This window comes from Oryx dammah, unplaced genomic scaffold, assembly GCF_014754425.2.
Source record: "Oryx dammah isolate SB20612 unplaced genomic scaffold, SCBI_Odam_1.1 HiC_scaffold_17, whole genome shotgun sequence".
Classification (NCBI taxonomy): Eukaryota; Metazoa; Chordata; class Mammalia; order Artiodactyla; family Bovidae; genus Oryx; species Oryx dammah.
In genome coordinates this window covers 30,463,802-30,483,834 of record NW_024070201.1, presented here as the reverse complement: position 1 = coordinate 30,483,834, position 20,033 = coordinate 30,463,802, and the positions used below count along the sequence as shown (strand labels likewise).

The 20,033-nt window shown below is 49.2% G+C and overlaps 1 protein-coding gene across 1 annotated transcript in view; it reads right to left on the bottom strand.

Moving 5' to 3' along the window:
- Positions 1–6,623, bottom strand: part of GRIK4 (glutamate ionotropic receptor kainate type subunit 4) — a 349,453-nt gene extending 342,830 nt beyond the window's left edge. The window contains exon 1 of the mRNA XM_040257795.1: positions 6,553–6,623. Within this exon, the coding sequence (XP_040113729.1) occupies positions 6,553–6,623 (71 nt within the window). The remainder of the gene's footprint in view (positions 1–6,552) is intronic.
- Between the last annotated feature and the right edge of the window lie 13,410 nt (positions 6,624–20,033).

Genomic DNA, 20,033 nt, shown 5'->3' with positions numbered 1-20,033 from the left:
ATGAGTGGAGGGGCCATATGAGATCCTGGGGAAACTGGGCCCTTCAAACACCAGTGAACATAGGAAGTCATGCACCAAAATCATTTGGAAATCAGCTCTATGATGTACAGCTTTGAGTTAGGAAAAAATAACCCCCTCCCTTGTCTCTAATACCACTGCTACCGGGGCCTTTCCGAGTTTCCTTCTGGAGATCCGCCATGATATGTTTAAGAAAACACCATGTTTCCTGCCATCACCAGCCTGTTTGCTTTAGCTCAGTCTGATTTCTTAAGGTCCTAGGCGTTGGCACGCTGGCCCTTGCGGCTTTCAGTCTTACCCGTAGAGAATGTACAGTCAGAGGGGAGGATGGGATAAGCTGGGAGAGTACAACTGACATATATCACTACCTTGTGTACAATAGACAGCAAGTGGGAAGTTTCTGCAGAGCACAGGGAGCTCAGCTTGGTGCTCTGTGATGACCTGAAGAGGTGGGATGAAGCGGGGTGGGAGGGAGGCTCAAGAGGGAGGAGATATATGTGCACGTACAGCTGATTCACTTTGTTGTACAGTAGAAACGAACAGAACATTGTAAAATAATGATACTCCAATTAAAAAACAAATGTACTGCGGGACTTTCCTGCTGGTTCAGTGGTTAGGACTCTGAGCTTCCACTGCAGGGGGCATAGGTTCAACCCTTGGTCAGGGAACTAAGATCCTGCATGCCACTCAACCAAAAAAAAAGAGAAGAGAGAGAACACACCAACAGATTATTCAGGACTCTGCCATCTCGGTTGACCTCCAACTTGACTCAAGAGGTCCCATTTGTCCCCACCCAGATGTCCTCCCCTCTCTTTCCTTTTGAGGCTACCACTCCGCTGCATGAGAGCTGGGCAAGCCACAAACTCAGTGAGCCTCAGACTCCTCTTCTACAAGATGTGTCTACTTCTATTTACCTGGCAGGTTGTTGGGGAAACTGAATTAACACATGTCGGCCACCTGATGTGAAATGCCGACTCATTGGAAAAGACCCTGATGATGCGGAAGACTGAAGATAAAAGGAGAAGAAGGTGACAGAGGATAAGATGGTTGAATAGCATCACTGACTCAAGGACATGGACTTGGGCAAACCACAGGAGACGGTAAGGGACAAGGGGGCCTGGTGTGCTGCAGTCCTTGGCTCACAAAGAGTCGGACACAACTTAGTGACTGAACAAAAACAAAGAACATGTTATACAGCATAAACCATGGCATTGATGTCACCAGGCAGTTGGGAGTCAGGAGTCCTGGCACTGCCACAGTGGCCTTTGCCAACTTGCTGTGCCTTATGGGGACCCCAGTTTGTCTTATCTGTAAAATGGAGCATCTAGGCCTAATTCATCCCTCACTTCCTCAGTGCAAGAGACTATGGCCAGAGGCTGCAGCTCACAGATGGGTTCTGGAAAGCTTGAGAGAGAGGATGCACATCCTGACAGTATCCAATGCAGTGCTCCTGGCGGAAGACCAAGCCACAAGCAAAGACAGATGACGCCGCATGGCACTCTGGCCTGGAATACCTTTCTAACCAAGCCTCCTTCATCCCTCTGAAGAGGCAGAGGCGGCAGGGATGGGCAGGAAGGAGGAGAGACAGCCCCAAGCGAGCACGCATGCGGGAAGACGCTCTAATAGTTGCTCTCCTAAATACATATTTGGTACATTTATGGTTAAATAAAACTGGTTGACATTTTTGAGCACTAACCAACATCTGGGAGAAGAGAGATTAAAAAACTGACAGGTCAGTTCAAGATTCAAAACTCATCATTAGATAATTCATTTGGCAGTTCCTAAGCACCTTTCATGGGCCAGGCACTGTGCTAGACTCAGGAACACAGACATAATAACAAAGACCCTGATCCCCTAAGGTGGTTATTAGAGGAGGGATGTGTGTCCCAGAAAGCTTTGTCCGTGGATTCTCTCTCTAGATGACAGATGAAGGAGAAAGGCATCAATTTCTATTTGTCCCTAATGTGAAAGACCAACTGATTGCTTATATGGGTGACTCAACTGGGAAAAGAGAGGAAGAGTTACACGCTGATCAAAATTTCATAAATCAAATCACGTGATCACATCACACATTATGCAGGGAAGCCCACTACTCAAAAAGCCCCATGGTATGTCCTCTGCAAGGCATAGCATTCCACTGGTATATCTGGATCTTGGTGGGGTCGCTAAGAGTCGGACATGCTTCACTTTCATGCTTCACGACTTCGTTTTCACTTTTCACTTTCATGCATTGGAGAAGGAAATGGCAACCCACTCCAGTGTTCTTGCCTGGAGAATCCCAAGGACGGGGGAGCCTGGTGGACTGCCATCTATGGGGTCTCACAGAGTCAGACACGACTGAAGCAACTTAGTAGCAGCAGCAGCAGCAGCAGTGTCCGATATATTTAACACAGAGCAGAACAGGGTAAGAAAACTGGTGCGTTTTATTCCCCCCGCTTACCTCCTCCAATTCTCTTATTATCTTCATCTTCATAACATTTGAATGTTCTATGTTAAACATTCTCTCTGCAGGACTTGGAGCTCATTGAGGGAAACCAACTCAGTGAAAAATGGGAGTTGTAAAGTGCTTGGGGTCCTAGTAAGACAGAGTGTCGAATAAATACAAGCTCTTGCTGCTTTACCTCGCAGGGAAACCTTAAACAAGAGATTCAACTGCTACAATAACCTGCTGATGTCTAGCGCCACCCACACTGAGCAGAACTCTGCACCACCCTGATCGAGCCTCTCAGATCCCCAGGCCTCAGTTTCCTCATCTGTCTGATGGACTTTGTCTGGGCCCTTAGGAAATTATTTAGGAGTTAAAAACAAAAAAAGAGTGAGAGCCTATAAAAGCAATAATGATTCCACCTTTCAATCCCTTTACCAGATAGAACACAGTATATTTCATGTGACTGCTGTGATAATGGAATATCCCAAATGTCTCCAGGGCTGCAGAGCTGCAGTAGAGCAAAGCGGAAAGAGAAGCTTTGGAGACAGACAGGTTTGAATTTCAGTCTCTGTGTGACCTTAGACAAGTTATTTAAGCTCCCTGAGCCTCTGTTTCTTCATCTATAACATTGGATCATTAATTCTGATGTGAAGATTGCCTGAAATATGTGAAACACCCAGCACAGTACCTGGAAGAAAGTGAGGTCTTTCCAAGCGGGAATTATTATGGGGATTATTATTATTTAGCACCATATCCTCAGTCCTTGGCACACAGCAATCAATAAATACTTGTTGAGTGGACTCATGAATGAATGGGTAAATCCCTGTTTTTACCACTACAGCTAACACTTGCCTTAGAACTCAATCAGGACCTCCAGTCCATTCCTCTTCTCTCTTTTAAGTAAGACAGATAGATGGACATTTTCTCTTCTCTTTCTCCTTTTTCTTCTACTTCCTCCAATAAGTCTACCTCTTTAAGCACAGGGAAAAGCTGACTCATTGGAAAAGACCCTGATGCTGGGAAAGATTGAGGGCAAGAGGAGAAGGGGACGACAGAGGATGAGATGGCTGGATGGCATCACTGACTCGATGGACATGAGTTTGAGCAAGCTCAGGGAGATAATGAAAGACAGGGAAGCCTGGCATGCTGCAGTTCATGGGGTCGTGAAGAGCTGGACACGAGTTAGCGACTGAACAACAACAAAGACTGGAAGAAACTTTAAAACAATGATGCGGAGCATGTTCTGAGGGAACCACGTCTTGCAAGGATCACAGACCCATCCCCTGCTTCACTGAGCTTGTGTGGCACACTTGCATACATCAGGTGTGAGGGCCCGTGCCACGTGGTCCATCTCCCTTGGAAGACAAACTGGTGGGAAAATGCCATAACAATCAGAGCCCAACCCAGCAAATGGTGGGACAGGGGAATGGGAGAATGGTTGGGCAAAGATGGTCTGACCCTAGGAAGGACAGGAAAATATTGGGAAAGAAGTCTGAGGAGGAAGGGCGATTTACACCAGTGATATTGGTGATGCAAAAGGGGGAGGAGGAGGAGAGGAGGGGAGAGAAGGAGCTGGAGAAGTTGCTTTTTTTTTTCCAGGCAGACAAAATGGAATGCAAGGAAGAGCTCTTCAGGCCCAGAAGAGGAGTGAGAAAAGCCCAGAGTAAACCTCCCTAGTATATGGCATATTCACTTAACAGTGAGTAGTCGTGTGGCTAAAGTAAGTGACCGGGGAAGGAGTAACAGACGGCTAGCAGGAAAGCCTCACATTCATTCAGCTGACAAATACTGAGTTCCTAATGAGTTTGGGGGCAAGATTTGCTAATATCAGAAATGGGATGGGAGGAAACTAAGAGACAAGGACCTCCACCTGCTGTTGAAGGTGACTCTGCTTCCCCAGTGGCTTAGGGAGCCCACTGGTGGGCAATGGAGGGGGCATTGCAAGAGGAGTCAGGAGACCAGGCCCTAGGACTGGCTGCCACCAGCCCCGCCCCCGTGAGCCCTGTGACCTTGGCCAAACCACCACCCCTGTGGGTCTCCCTCCCCATCTGTGAAATGAGCAGTTGGAAAATGGGATCTGCAGAATCCTTTGTGGCTTTAAGATATAATGATGATCCCTTTAAGTAATGGAGGGCTCTAGAGATGGGGAGGGGAGATCTTCTCAGGGCATTTATTAACTTGTGGCTCCCACAGTCATCACTCAGAGGACCCAGAGGGACAGAAGCAAAATCAAAAGACATTTCCAGAAGATAGATGACTGAAGCGGGCTGACAGATGTGTGAGAGTTTGGGGAATTTATGCGGGCAGCTTCACCATCATAAATAAAATCCCTTTCTCTTACCCAAAACCTCATTGGGTGGAGGGGGGGTAAACACTGGACCCCGTAATAGACAATTTGGCTGTATCTCCCGCCCCGTGCCTCACTTGAATGAAAAACAGCGGTCCCAAGGCAGGGTAATGGGCTCGGCGCCTCTTTACAAGCATCCATATTGTCACCAGCCATCAAGCGGGGCTGGAGATGGAGCAGGCGGGACCATTTATCTCCGAGATCCCTGGTCCCTTCATGCAGTCTCGCTCTCACAGCCATCTACATTGAGGCTGGGGGTTTGGGAGGAACTCCAGAAGAATCAAATGTGGGGAGAGCAGCAGCCTCTCCCTTTTCCAAGAGGCTCTGGAGGCCTTGGGGGACCCGGCGCCATCAACGCTGGTCCAGCCCATTGGTGCGGAAGGCTGCCTGCTGCTCAGCTACTTGTGTTTTCCTGACCTACTTCTCTCCTCATCCCTGCCCTACTCCAGATCCCCTCCGGAGTCCCAGTAATTAGCACCTTTTCATCCATAAAGCTCCTGGCTCCCAGGATAACCAAGGAGACAGCAAAACAAGCCCGGGCATTGCTGTTTTGGTTTTTCTTTACTTTTCTCTCTCTTTGTTGACTTCACTCAGCTTCCTGGACTCTGCAGGAGATCAGGCTCAGTCTGACCTTGTCCACCAGCAGGGCCCCTGGCTGGGAATCAGCTGGACGTTGCCTGGCATGAACCACAACCAGCACCAGCAGAGCTGACGGAACTGGACAAGCATCGTTCCAAGTGTGGGGATGGGAGCACAGGGGTCCCTTGGAACCCCTCGCCTATCGCACAGCAGGCCAGACAAGGATCTGTCAGCTTCACTTTCTGCTTTCCCTCCGAGGGAACAAGTGTCAGGAGAGCCGAGGCCGCGAGGCGCTACTGATTCCGTCTCAGTCTCTTTCCGCTTCCCATTAGCGACAAATGGAAATTGATGGGTTACCGCTTCATCCACTCATTTAGAGGAGAAGAAAACCTCACAGCAAATGCTGAATAACTGGAGGCATCTTATAAATTAAGCATCTTAAGGATATGAACCGTTTTGCATTGCTGCTAAGCAGAATTAAATTAGGTTTTGAAGTTTCAGTACAAGTGAATGGGGAAGAGGGAGGAAAGGGTTTGTTTTTAATTCCGTTTTTCAAGTGTGCAGGGTGGTGAGCCAAGGGCAGGATGAGGGGAAGGACTGAGTCACTGGTCCTCATTTCTGATTCCAATTAAGTGTCTCTGGCATATCCATGGAGAAATATGTCTGTGTGCCCACGACACAGCACGGAGCAACTTGGGGGCCTCCTACTTAGGCTCTGACCTGTGATGCCTGGCCTGGCCAGGGCCTCCTGACCACCCATCACCACCATCATGCCAACCTCTGAGAACTTAGAACCAGTTCTAACTGCACTAGAGGAGTTCAGGAACTTTAGGCCAAGTCCCTGGGATTCTATATCATAGTCTTCATTCCAAAACAGCCTCTAACCCTTTCAGGTTCAAGTTTAGGATCTCAGATCCTGCCTTGTGCATAGTATCCACTTTTGCCATCCCCACCCCAGTCTAGACAGAGAGGCCTCAGGTGGGCACCTGCCTAGACCTACCTGGTGTTTAGGTGCTTCTAAGGCTGTTGCCTGGCCTTGCCCAGGGGTCCTGCTGTTGGACTGGTCTTCTTGTGACCAACACACCTGCCTGGATTCCTCACTTCTGTGCCCCAACCACCTGTCCACAGTGACTCTCTTCCCCATATACAAGTACACAACCTAATCCCCAACATCCCTCACCTGTCCCAGGCCATCAGCTGACCACACAGTGTCTGCTGGCCCGGCCTATCTGTCTCTGCAGCTGGAGCCATGTTCCCAATGCCGGGATCACCAGTGCCCCACTGCTTAACAGCAATGCCTGCAGTTAAGCAGCTCTGCTCAGTCTTGGAGGTGTTGAGGGGTAGGGGAGGCAGTTGATTTTTCAGGCATTTCTGAACCCTGGAAAGAGCCAAGCCTTCTGCCGGGCACAGGGGTGCTAATGGGCCATCAATAGCAGTGCCTGCCTACAGCTAGAAGGAGCACCCCCATGGCAGCAAGGACAAGGGACAGAGCAGGTGGACATACGTCCCTGAAGTGGCACGTTCTTCCTTCCCAGAACCAGGCTAGGGCAAGCAGACACCAAGGCCCAGCCAAGCAGCCAGGTCAGGGGCACCAAGAACACTTCATCTGAACACAGCCTCCAGGAAGACTTCTGGGATTGATCAGAGGACAGAAGAGACGAGCTGTGTTCTGCTCTCTAGCCCTGGATTTGGAAGCCCCCCAGCCATTCCCATCCTGAGTCCATTACAGGCTGCAAGAGAGACTTATCAGAATCTTTAGTTTCATCACAAGAGGAGCTGGGCAGCTTAAGCAGATCATGGCTGTGGGCCTGTCGGCTGCCCCACCACTGCCACCCCTGCCCCAGCCAAACTCAGGAGGGCGGTGTAGGGTCAGATGTGCCCAGCAGACACCTGGGTGCAGGAGGGGCATCGCCCAGGGCTGAGCTGCTCCCAGGGTGCCACAGGGGCAGCGCTTACCGATCCTCAGGGAGTGTGGACTGCAGGCGACCATCACGAGCCACGCGGGAAGCAGCACCAAAGGCGCCCAGACGCGGGGCATCTTCTATAAATCCTCATGGAGCCCTCTGCTGGTCTGGGCATGACATAGCTCTGCGGGGGAGGGGGAGAAGTGCGTGAGTCCCCGTGCTGGGAGACATCCCTCCAGCACAGCGGCCTCCCCGAGTGGACAGCCTCAGTGAGGAGGACCGACGCTCCCTCCCCGAACCCCTGTGTCTGTGGGGGAGCTCCAGGCCGGCTCCCGGCCTTTGCCTTCCCTCTGCCCAGGCTCACAGAAGCCTCAGGTTCTAAAGCCATCCTCCACCTTCACCACCATCAAATCAAGGGCAGGCAGTGTGACTGTGGCCAAATGATTCACAGTGAAAAGTGAGATCGCTCAGTCATGTCTGACACTGTGCAACCCCATAGATGGCTGCCCACCAAGCTCCCCTGTCCACAGGATTCTCTAGGCAAGAATACTGGAGTGGGTTGTTGTTTCCTTCTCCAATATAGGCAAAAGACTAGAACATTTCACTAACAACTATATCCAAAAGTTTTGGAGCACACTTGGAAAAGTACTAGGGAAAATGCAATTATAAATCTCAATACATTATCACTATACACTCACCCGGACCTCCCTGGTGGCTCAGCAGTAAAGAATCTGCCTGCAGTGCAGGAGATGCGGGTTCAATCCCTGAGCTGAGAAGATCCCTGGAGAAGGAAATGACAACCCACTCCAGTATTCTCATTTGGGAAATCCTATGGATAGAGGAGCCTGGCAGGATTAGTCCATGGGGTCACAAAAAAAGTCAGACATGATTTAGGGACTAAACAACAACATACACTCACCAGAATGCCTTAGAAAAATGATACTACAAAGTGTTGGCAAAGATGTGGAGCACCTGGAACTCTCCTACAGTGTCACTGGGAACGTAGCTTGACGTAGCTGTTGTGGAAAACTGGTCTATTAGAACTTTACACATATGCTAATATCCAGCAACTCCACCATAGGTATTTCTAATAGAAATGTGTGATACACTCACCAGAGACACACTAGAATGTTCACAGCAGCACCCTTTGGATTTCCCTAAACTGGAAACTACCCAGATGTCCAGCAGCAGGATGGAGGAATGTAGTGTCCAGTCACACAAGGGCATACAACTTGGAAATGAAGATGAACAGTCAACAACTCCATGCACCTACGTGATGAATCTCATAGACATAAGGTTGAGTAGAAGAAACCAGGTATAAAAGAGCATTTACCGCATGATTCTATCTAAAAGCAGACAAAACCAGCATGTGCTATAAGAAGTCCAGTTAGTGACGACCCCTGCAGGAGGGTGGTGACCAAAAGGGGCCACAGGGGTTCTTCTGAGGATGCTGGTGATGTCCTGTTTCTTATTCCAGATGCTAAGCAAAGTATGCTCAGTTTGTGAAATCAGTCGAGCTGTATATATACCGATGATAATGTTCACTTTTCTGTATGTGTGTATGTGTGTTACACTTGGTAAAGGTTTTGTTTTATGACACCCCTCTTCCCACAGCAGCTCATGTTGCAGCCTGACCCAGCACCTTGCATCTTCCTGCACACAACTCCGCCCCTCTGCCTGGAGTGTGCTCCTCTCCCTGCACCTTGCCAGGTGCCAGAATCAGGTGCCTCTCTACCCACTCCTAGCAGCCTCTAGTGGCTCTGATGGCAACATGTTTTCCTCTATTGCCTGTGTCTCTCTGGGCTCAGGGTGGGCTTCTCCAGGGCTAGACGACTCCCAATTTTACTGTTGTATCCCTTGAGGCTACTTATACCAATAGGTGCACAGGACATATTTGTTCAATAGAAGGAAGGTCTCAAGCCACTGCCTGATGTAAGGAGACAGAGGGAAATAAAGAATAAAGATTGGAGCAAAGACAACTTTGCTGTTGGCAAATCAGGCTCAGAATCTTTGTCTCTTAGTTCACTGGTGCTGGGACTTCCCTGGTGCTCTATTGGCTAAGGTTCTGCGGTCATAATGCAGGGAGCCCAAGTTGGACCATAAAGAAAACTGAGTACTTTTGCACTGTGGTGCTGGAGAAGACTCTTGAGAGTCCCTTAAATGGCAAGGAGATCAAACCAGTCCATCCTAAAGGAAATCAGTCTTGAATATTCATTGGAAGGACTGATGCTGAAGCTGAAGTTCCAATACTTTGGCCACCTGATGCGAAGAGCTGACTCATTAGAAAAGACCCTGATGCTGGGAAAAATTGAAGGCAGGAGGAGAAGGGGATGACAGAAGATGAGATGTTTGGATGGCATCACCAACTCAATGGACATGAGTTTGAGCAAGCTCTGGGAGACGTGAAGGACAGGGAAGCCTGGCGTGCTGCAGTCCATGGGGTCACAAAGAGTTGGACACAACTGAGCGACTGAACAACAAATGCAGGGGCCTCGGGTTCAATTCCTGGCTGGGGAACTAGATTACACATGACACAGCTAAGACCAAATAATGATGCAGCCCAATAAATAAATTTAATTAAATATTAATTCATGGGTGTTAGTGCAGGAAGAGATGAAAGCAACCATGATCTCAAGGGAAGCTTGGCATTCTTACTCATTGTGGGTAAGGTTGACTATTGAGTGACTGTCTCCCCACTAGAATTCAAGCTCAGTGGAGGTGGGGCTGGAACAGAAATCCTGTTTCTCTGTCATCTCAGGGCCCAGAACTATGCCTGGCATATATTACAGCCTCAATAAATTCGCATCGAGTGGAAAATGAATAGGCTGTCAAAAATGGAAGAACCGTAAAAATCTTGCTAGGCTATATAAAAGTAATACTAAATATAATCGTTTCTGTCAAATGCCTTCCATTTATGCCTGGTCAGCCCATTGCACAATAATTATTATGCAGACCGCTAAATAGGTGTCAGATTAGCCTGGGTAAATTTTATTTGATGACAGAACTACACTCAATCCTTGAAGGCCTGACGGCCATTATTCATGACCCCAAAGGCTGGCTGATCCTGGTGACCACATGTAAGGACAATGCCTCAGGTCCTCAGCTGCTCTTGGGCAAAGTGATGAGAAATAATCTCCCCCAAAACCTTACAGGAATAAAAAGCACCATCATGACACAACTTAGTAAAGCGCAACGGTTTGCAAAATTTTTTCCATAATCTTTATCTTATTTAATCACAAAACAAGCTCTGTTACTGACAAGGAAGGTGAGCTCAAGAAAGGTGCCTAGTTCAAGGTAACACAGCTGTTACTAGGGAAAGCCAGGGCTAAGCCAAGATTCAGACTCCGCTGGGTAGTCGTCTGTCACGTACCTGTCTGCGTATGAGAGCAGATCGTGAAGCTTCTGGATTCTTTATCCAAAAACACAAGGAAAGTTGAGGTCTTATTTTCAATTTCTATGAATCTGGTCTTAGAACTTAATGGCATAGGCTTTATCAACTGAAAATATTTACATAATTTAAGGATAAAATTTTTTTCTAGCAATAGAGCATCCAGCCCCTCTTCCCACTAACATCATCCCTAGGGAGTTCCACCTCCACCCAAGAGTTATTACCACTGGCATGGTGTGGCTTCTAAATCAGAATCTCAAGCCCAGAACACCTGTACTGAGATGGCTGCCTACTGAAATCTCCACCTGGATGTCCAGCCCTCCAGACACACCTCATCCTAAAGAGGACTCCTCTCCACCGACCCCACCATCTGTTTCTCCTCCTACATTCTCCCTCTCAGGGGATGGCACCACGATCCACTAGTCACCCAAGTTAGAAAGCAGAGAGTCACTGTAGAGTTCTACTTCCCCACACCCCACATTGACTCAGTCACCAAGTCCCAATAGCTCCATCACTTTCTCTCCATCACCGTCAACCTGCTCCAGTCCAGACATCCACCAGCAACAGCCAGGACTCTGCAATAGCAGCCATCTCGGTCTCTCTCCCTCTGGTCTTTCCCTCTCTGTTGGGTCTCCAGTGAGTGGCCAGAAAAGTGAAATAAAAGTGTTATTCACTCAGTCGTGTCCGACTCTTTGTGACCCCATGAACTACAGCCCGCCAAGCTCCTCAGTCCATGGAATTTTCCAGGCAAGAATACTGGAGTGGGTTGCCATTCCCTTCTCCAGGGGATCTTCCTGACCAGGGATCGAACCTGGGTCTCCTGCATTGCAAATGGATTCTTTACCATCTGACCACCTGAATGAGCAGCCGGGAGTTCTTACCAAACCGCGAACTTGATAATGTTCACACCCCAGCCTCAAAGTCTACAACAGCTCTCTACTGCATCAAGAATCAAAGGCAAACTTAACTCCAACAGATAAACCCTTCAAGATCTAGTTCCTCTTTCTTTCTTTTTGTTTCATACTTTTGACTGTGGTGGGTCTTCACTGCTTTGCAGGCTTTCTCTAGCTGCGGTGAGCGGACGCAACTCTCTAGTTGCGGTATGAGAGTTTCTCATTGCAGTGGATTCTCTTGTTGCGGAGCACAGGCTCTAGGATTCATGGGCTTCCGGAGTTGCAGCTCCCAGCCTCTAGAGCACAAGCTCAATAGTTGTGGCACTCGCGCTTAGTTGCTCCATGGAATGTGGGATCTTCCCAGACCAGAAATGGAACTGGAGTCTCCTGATTGGCTGAAGGATTCTTTACTACTGATCCACCCGGGAAGCCCTGATTCTTGTCTTCTTGTCTCTACCCCCAACTCCACTGCACCTGATCCTCAGCAGAGCTCAATCTCCAACTTGCCTCACCACCCACCCTCTGACTGTGCACAGGCTGCAGTCTCACCCCGTGATGGCCTGAAAACTGTGTCTTCCAGGCTCACTACATTGCTTCCCCTCTGAGGCTTTCTGGGATCCCTTTCCCATCTGCTGCTACCACATCTGGAACATTCCTCGTTAGGACACATACTCTGCTCATGATGATGCCTCCTGTCTCCCCACAGAACTGTCAGCTGTGACGCCGGGACCGTGGCCAGCACCAACACACTATCTGGCACACAGTAGGTGCTCTATTAGTATTGGCTGAATGAAATCAGTGAACAGATGGCGTCAAAAGGTATTTTCTGCGTTTATACCAAGATGAAATAAATTCTCAGTCTGACTTGTATGTTTTATGTTTTGTACATTCACTGTAGTTAATACAAACAATCTAAGCAGACAGAACGCTCTAGATCCAGGCATAGGATCATCATGTCGATATATGTTGAAAGGAGAAAAGTGAAAGTGAAAAGTTAGCCTCTCAGTCGTGTCTGTCTCTTTGTGACCCCATGGACTGCAGCCCGCCAGGCTCCTCTGTCCATGGGATTTTCCAGGCAAGAGTACTGAAAAGAGGAGGGAAACGTTTATTGCCCTTTACTTCTGTGGCTGGGGCTCGGACTGACAGTCACAGTTCTTACCCAGGTTGAGACCTGCACTGCCATGTAGCAGCTGCACACCATGAGCAAGTGAGTTAACTACTCTAAACCTCAACCTATTCATTCATACCTTGGGAATGATAGAAACGTGTCTGTGTTCAGTCACTGAGTCGTGTTTGACTCTTTACAACCCCATGGACTGTAGCCTGCCAGGCTCCCCCGTTCATAGGATTTCCCAGGTGAGAACACTGGAGTGGGTTGTCATTTCCTTCTCCAGGGGATCTTCCCAACCCAGGGATCAAACCTGAGTCTCCTGCATTGGCAGGCGGATTATTTACCACTGAGCCACCAGGGAAGCCCAGTGATAAAAGTTCCCTCACAGAATCATTAGGAGGAGTGATGCTAAGATGCTTATTCTGTACTGCTCAGAGTAATTAACTGTTCATGGCTATTATACTAACTCTATAAGATGATATTGCATACCCACTTCACAGATGTGGAAGCTGAGGCTCAAGGAGGATCAATCACTAACCCAAAGTCATGCAACTGAAGCAGTCGTGCTGAAGTTCAAATTCAAGACCGTCTAACCCCATGCGATCACAGATCCCAGGCTCCTCGTTCAACTAGAGTTGAATACAAAGGCACTGGCAGAATTTAAGTCCAAAGCAGGCTGATACAAATATGGCTTCTAATTTCTGAAGGGTTCTGATAGATCTTCCCCAGGCAATTTGAGAACGCTGTTCTTGACACCCTAGAGCACTCATGCCAACTCTAACAAATGCACAGTTAGGGCCCAGCATGGAAGGAGGCCAGGTGTGATGTGCTGTGGTCCTTAAGGAGGGAACCTCCTGAGCAGCTCCACCCCTGGGAGCCTGTTTCCTCATTGGTAACATGGGGATATGAATGCCTACCTCATGAGGTGACTGGCACCAGGAGAGCAGGGAACACGTAAGAATTTTCCACCTGCATCCCCAGTGCCTAGGACAGGCTGGCCCACAGTGTGAAAGTGTTAGACGCTCACTGGTTTCCAACTCTTTATGACCCCATGGGCTGTCCCGCCAGGCTCCTCTCTCCGTGGAATTCTCCAGGCAAGAATACTGGAGTGAGTTGCCATTTCCTCCTCCAGGGGATCTTCCCAGCCCAAGGATCGAACCTGGGTCTCCTGCATTACAGGCTGATTCCTTACCATCTGAGCCACCAGGGAAGCCTCAAAAATATCTGTTGAAATTATGAAATAATTCAATCAGGTTATAGACATGGAAAAGGCTCTGTGGGCATGAATTATTTCCTAGTGAGTTACTTTCAGAGTCCTTGCCCAGAAAGAAAATGTAGTGTTCGGCTGTAGCTCCTCCACCGAGCACGCTCAGCTCTCCTGCTCCAGCCCTCCAGCCCTCACCTGCACAGCACAGGAAGTATCACCCCACACACTGATTGCACCCTGCCCCGGGAGCACTTGAGAGATGTGCTGTGGAATCAGACTGGCAGTTGAGGCTTCTGCGGTCTCATCTCTGCTTCAACATTTACCTGCCCAGGATGTTTCCTGACCCAAACACCAGAAATCAGTTGCTGTTCAGTCACTCAGTCGTGTCCAACTCTTTGTGACCCCATGGACTGCAGCACATCAGGCTTCCCTGTCCTTCACCATATCCCAGAGTTTGCTCAAACTCATGTCCATTGAGTCGATGATGCCATCCAACCATCTCATTTTCTGCTCCCCCTCTTGCCCTCAATCTTTCCCAGCATCAGAGTCTTTTCCAGTGAGTCGGCTGGAAAAGGTGCATCAGGTGGCCAAGCTATGGAGTTTCAGCTTCAGCACCAGCCCTTCCAATGAATATTCAGGACTGATTTCCTTTAGGATGGACTGGTTGGATCTCCTTGCAGTCCAACAGACTCTCAAGAGTCTTCTCCAGCACCACAACTCAAAAGCATCAATTCTTCAGCACTCAGCATTCTTTATGGTCCAACTCTCACATCCATAAATGACTATTGGAAAACCACAGCTTTGACTCTACAGAGCTTTGTCAGCAAAGTGATGTCTCTGCTTTTTAATACAATGATTAGAGGTCCCCACTTTTTTTCAAAGGGGGCACCTAATTTCCCTTGTTTCAGCATCTCAAGACTGCTCTGCTTCCTCAAGGTAGAAAATCCTCTCCTGTCTCTTTCAGACCTCAGTGTCTCTAATCCTTTCTCTGATGCTTGTATTTTATTTTTAAAAGATTTTTAATATTTATTTTTACTTATTTATTTTGGCTGTGCTGGGTCTTAGTTGTGGCATATGGGATCTAGTTCTCTGACCAGGGACGGAACCCAGGCCCTCTGCATTGGTAGCCAGAGTCTTAGCCACTAGGCCACTGGGAAGCCCTGGTGCTTGTATTTTTGAATGAAGCTCCGTGAAAGCAGAGCCTTCTTCTTCACTGTTATACTTTCAGTACCTAGAACAGCACCCAGTGCAATGCCGCTATAAATAAACATTAAGAAATGAGTGAATAAATGAATGGTTATTTAACTTGCATGTATTGATGCTCTCTCTCTGTTCCAGACTGTGCGTTCCTGGAAGGCAGGGGAACATCATCTCTCTGGCATGTATCTTCCCGACACGCTTGTTATGATGCTCATCCTGAATAGAAGCTCCACGAATGTGTGCTGACTCTCAACCCACACTGGTTAACAGGCACAGACAGACACTGCCCAACCATAGCTCCTCATGTTCCATGGTAAACGATGTCTAGACTCCCTGACCCAGTTGTTCTAAATGACCTCTCCTCTCCTGACTTGTCAGCGGTCCCTCTGCTGGTCTCTCTCATCCCCATAAGGCTATTACACCATCAGTCCTGATTTTCCGGGGTGAGTTCAAGAGGAGGCTGACAGCCACCAGAGAGTGTTTGGTGGTGGGAGGACAAAGAAAATCAGAGGGGCAGCCAGATTAATTACAGGTTTGCTCTCAACTCTGGGCAACAAGATTTTGATTACTCCTCACGTTACTCCAGCCTCCTCAAGACAAATGGGCGTGTGATTCTCTGCTCTTCTGACTCCTCCAACAGAGAGAAACTCCCAACAGCAGCTTGGACAGGATGTGCAGGTAGTGGGGTGGCACCCCAGGCCATGTGGCCTCCTTGGGGAGTCACCCTCTGTGACCTGATGCCATGGGCAGCATGTGTTAAGCATCCCATCTCCCTGGAAACAAGTAAGTGATGCTTGGATGCAGATCCTGTCCTGGGAGTCAGGGGCCTGGGTGTTCACTACCTCTGAGCCTGTCTGAGCCTCAGTTTTCCATTTTGTAAAATAAGAGAATCAGACCAATGATCTCTAAGGTTCTTTTAAACTCTGAGATTCTGCAGTTCTAGGAACTGTACTTTATGAGAACAGGTAAAATTTACTAAATATTTGCTTTCTGGACTTCCCTGGTGGCCCAGTGGTTAAGAATCCACCTGCCAATGCATGAGACACAGGTTTGAGCCTTGGCCCAGGAAGATCCCACAAGCTGTGGGGCAACTAAACTTGTGCAGCTAGAACCCATGTTCCACAACAAGAGAAGCCATCACAATGAGAAGCCCACGCACAACATCGAAGACCCAGGGGAGCCAAAGATAAATAAATATGTATATGTAAGTACATTTGCTTTCTATGTGCAAAGTACCATTTAAGATTTAATGCTCCTCAGAATTCTGGGAGGCAGACACTCATCCTCCCTCCAATCCCCAGCAGACAAGGAACCCAAAGGTGGAGGGGTCAAATGGGACTTGCCAAGGTCACTCAGCTCATCGGTGGAAGAACCAGGCCTTGGTTCCAGCACCCCATTCTCATCCACTGCTCTCTATACCTGCCTCCTCTAGGTACCCCAGAATCTGGCACACAGTGGTACCTGAGGAAGTGTAAGAATGTGATGATAGTGATTATCACGATGTTAAAGAAGCTGAGAAATGCAAATAGATCTGGGCCCATTTGCACGCTTTGCCAAATCAGGGGCGGGGGAGCCAGCAACACAGAACTGAGTCTAGGAGTGTCCTTTGGCAAAACCATCAGCCCAGATGTCCTTGGCCTTTAGGATTTACTATCAGGAGACGCTCTCAGGAGTTTGTGATGAGTTACAACATGGCACACCAGCCAGGGAGGCTTGGCATCAGCTGGACCAGCTGTGATGCACCAGGATAAACTAAAGTGGAAGGACTGTTCTGCCTGGGCCTGACTTTAGGGGAGGCCATCCAGGGAGCAGGGCCCCTGGAGGTGTCTGCCAGCACTCAGGACACACGGCTCCGGAAGCGGTTCCCAATTCTTGGGCACTAATGAGTGAGCTGGGGGGACCCCCAGTTTGCCTTCCCCTCCAAACCACTTCCTGTATCTATTTCAGACCAAAGCATTCAATCAACCTCTAAACAAAGAGCTGACAACCCTGGTTTCCAGTCTCAGCTGTCACTCTGCTTCCTTAAGCTGGTTACTTAACCTCTAAGAGCTTCATTTCCACAACTATAAACCATGGGTGACGCGAGGCCTCCCTTGAAAAGCTGTCGCGAGAGATCTTAGGTGTAATGCAATCGGTGAATGTGAACTTCCTGTCCCTCCCTCATCCCACCCAAGGCACCCTGGACCACAGCCACATCTTCTCCCAATGAGACGACCTCCTACGCCTCGTGCTAAGATTACAGCCCTCTCACCTCCAAAATGCTGCTTCAGGTCAGCCCCGCCTAGAACCTTTCCCTGAAGAGCCAGCCCTCCTTCCTCACTCAGACTCAGCCTGGCACAGGAGAAAATGCAGACGCTGGAGGTGGAGAGCTGTGTGACCTCAGGCCCATCTCTTAACCTCTCAGAGCCTCCATTTCTTCTTCGGTGAAATGGGGAAACTACACTCCCACCATCTGCCCTTCAGGGTTGCTAAGAGACTCAAAGGAGATAATAGCTGGAGAAATACGTTGTAGATGAGTGATGTGCTTTCTAAAAAGAATTGGTGTTTGTTTCTCCTTTACACTGGAGTGGCCAGATCATGTGTGTTGAGTCGTTTCAGTTGTGTCTGACTCTTTGCAACCCTATGGACTGTATCTGGCTCCTCTGTCCATGGGATTTCTCAGGCAAGAATACTGGAGTGGGTTGCCGTGCCCTCCTCCAGGGGATCTTCCTGACCCAGGGATTGAACCAGCATCTCCTGGGTCTCCTGCATTGGCAGGCAGGTTCTTTACCACTAGCGCCACCTGGGAAGCCCAAGCATAAACTAGACTTAATACCACTACATGATTCATACTTCATTCATTCAACAAATATTTCTATCGAGTGCCTACTGGGTGGTTCAGTTCAGTTCAGTTCAGCCGCTCAGTCTTGTCCGACTCTTTGCGATCCCGTGAATCGCAGCACGCCAGGCCTCCCTGTCCATCACCAACTCCCAAAGTTCACACAGACTCACGTCCATCGAGTCAGTGATGCCATCCAGCCATCTCATCCTCTGTCATCCCCTTCTCCTCCTGCCCCCAATCCCTTCCAGCATCAGAGTCTTTTCCAATGAGTCAACTCTTCGCATGAGGTGGCCAAAGTACTGGAGCTTCAGCTTTAGCATCATTCCTTTCAAAGAAATGCCAGGGCTGATCTCCTTCAGAATGGACTGGTTGGATCCTCTTGCAGTCCAAGGGACTCTCAAGAGTCTTCTCCAGTAGGCAGTGTCCAATTCCTGCCGTGATGGAGCTTACAGTCTAGGGGGGAGATATTAATCCATATCTACGTAACTAGATGCCATAATGACAGATGGTGAGGGGAAAGTAAAGGCTACTGCAGAGTGTTTGGTGGGGTCCTCATGTGGCCAGAGGGGAAGGCCTTGCTAAGGATAAAATGTTTGACTTGAGTTGGCCAGGTTCTTTGAAGGGGACAGGGGTGAGTAGGGAGGAGAGGAGCCAGACAGAGGGAACAACACAGCAGAGGAGACCCAGAGGCGCTGGTGGAGCGCTGCGCCATGAGTGTCGCAGACGTCAGGGAGCCCCCGCGCGGCGCTGGTGGAGCGCTGCGCCACGGGTGTCGCAGACGGCAGGGAGTCCCCGCGCGGCGCTGGTGGAGCGCGGCGCTGGTGGAGCGCTGCACCACGGGTGTCGCAGACGGCAGGGAGCCCACGCGAGGCGCTGGTGGAGCGCTGCGCCGTGAGTGTCAGAGACGGCAGGGAGCCCACACAGCTAGAAAGCTGGGAGCACCTTCTCTTTGAATCTGCTGTGTTTCTGTGAGTCCCTCTCATTAGGCATCCTCAGTCTCTCTCTGCTCCAAAGTCCAGGATAAGGCTCTGCATCCACAGCCAACTGCCCTCCTGAAACTCATACTGGACCAAGCATCCTTCACAGAAAAGGGAGGAGGCCACAGCATTTGAATCTCTTCTCTATGGCAAAGGAGGTGGTTAGAGGTGAGAATATGGAGAATTAATCACCCACCAGTCAAGGTGAGCCATGAGAGATGGGAAGAGAATCCCTGGGTCGGATGTGGAGGTCAAGGCTGGCTCTGGATGGTGAAAAATGTTCCTGGCATTTATCTGAAGCCACCAGGATGGGCCCTGGGGAGTCAAGCTCCTAGCAGAGACCATGTGAGTTGAGGCTTTGAAAGAAAATAGCCCAGTGGTGGAGCCGTCTGGAACACATTTAAAGCAGAGAGACCTTGCAAGAGCCTCCACAGAGGAATTGAGTAAGCGGGGAGAAAGATGGGGAGAGAAACTGCTGTAAAGGACAGCATCCTAATTACCTCCACGTAAACATAGCCCTCCCTCCCTTACTCAGGTTCTGTCTGGGTGTTTGTGAAGAGAGGGGCTGCCCTGCAGAAGCCTAGGAGCGAGGCTGTGTGCACTGCAAACTTCCATAAAGAGATGTGGGAAGAGTTGGGCTCTGTAGTCTGGAGAAGACAAGGATAGGGGTGGGAGGTGCATCTGAATTTAACCATCTGCAGCCAGAGATGGGTTATTATAGACTCACGTATGATGGAAGACAATCTCCAGCTCTGCTGAGGTCAAAGCCAGAGGACAGCGCTCTAACTGTTATCGATAAGGAAGCACTTCCTGACCTGAGAGTGGCTGGGCCACAGACGCAAGCTCCCTTCCCTTGGCCAGGTTCCATCTCACCCACGTGGTCAACTCATGTACACATCAGCCTTTTCAGTGTCTCAGACACTATTGGAAGGAAGTAAGGCCCTGTCTTCTTAAAGTCCCTGCCAGAGCAGGAGAGAAGGCAGCCATTCCAAGGTGCATGCATTCCTCCAGGAGGCCCAGGACTGGCCCCTTGCTCCCAGCACCCCTAAGGCTGGCAGGTGGTGGTGGGGTAGGCAGAAGTAAAGAAGATACAAAAGCTAGATATTGCACAATAAAGGTCCACAGCAAAATAAATGGCATGCCTGTGTGTTCAGTTCTGA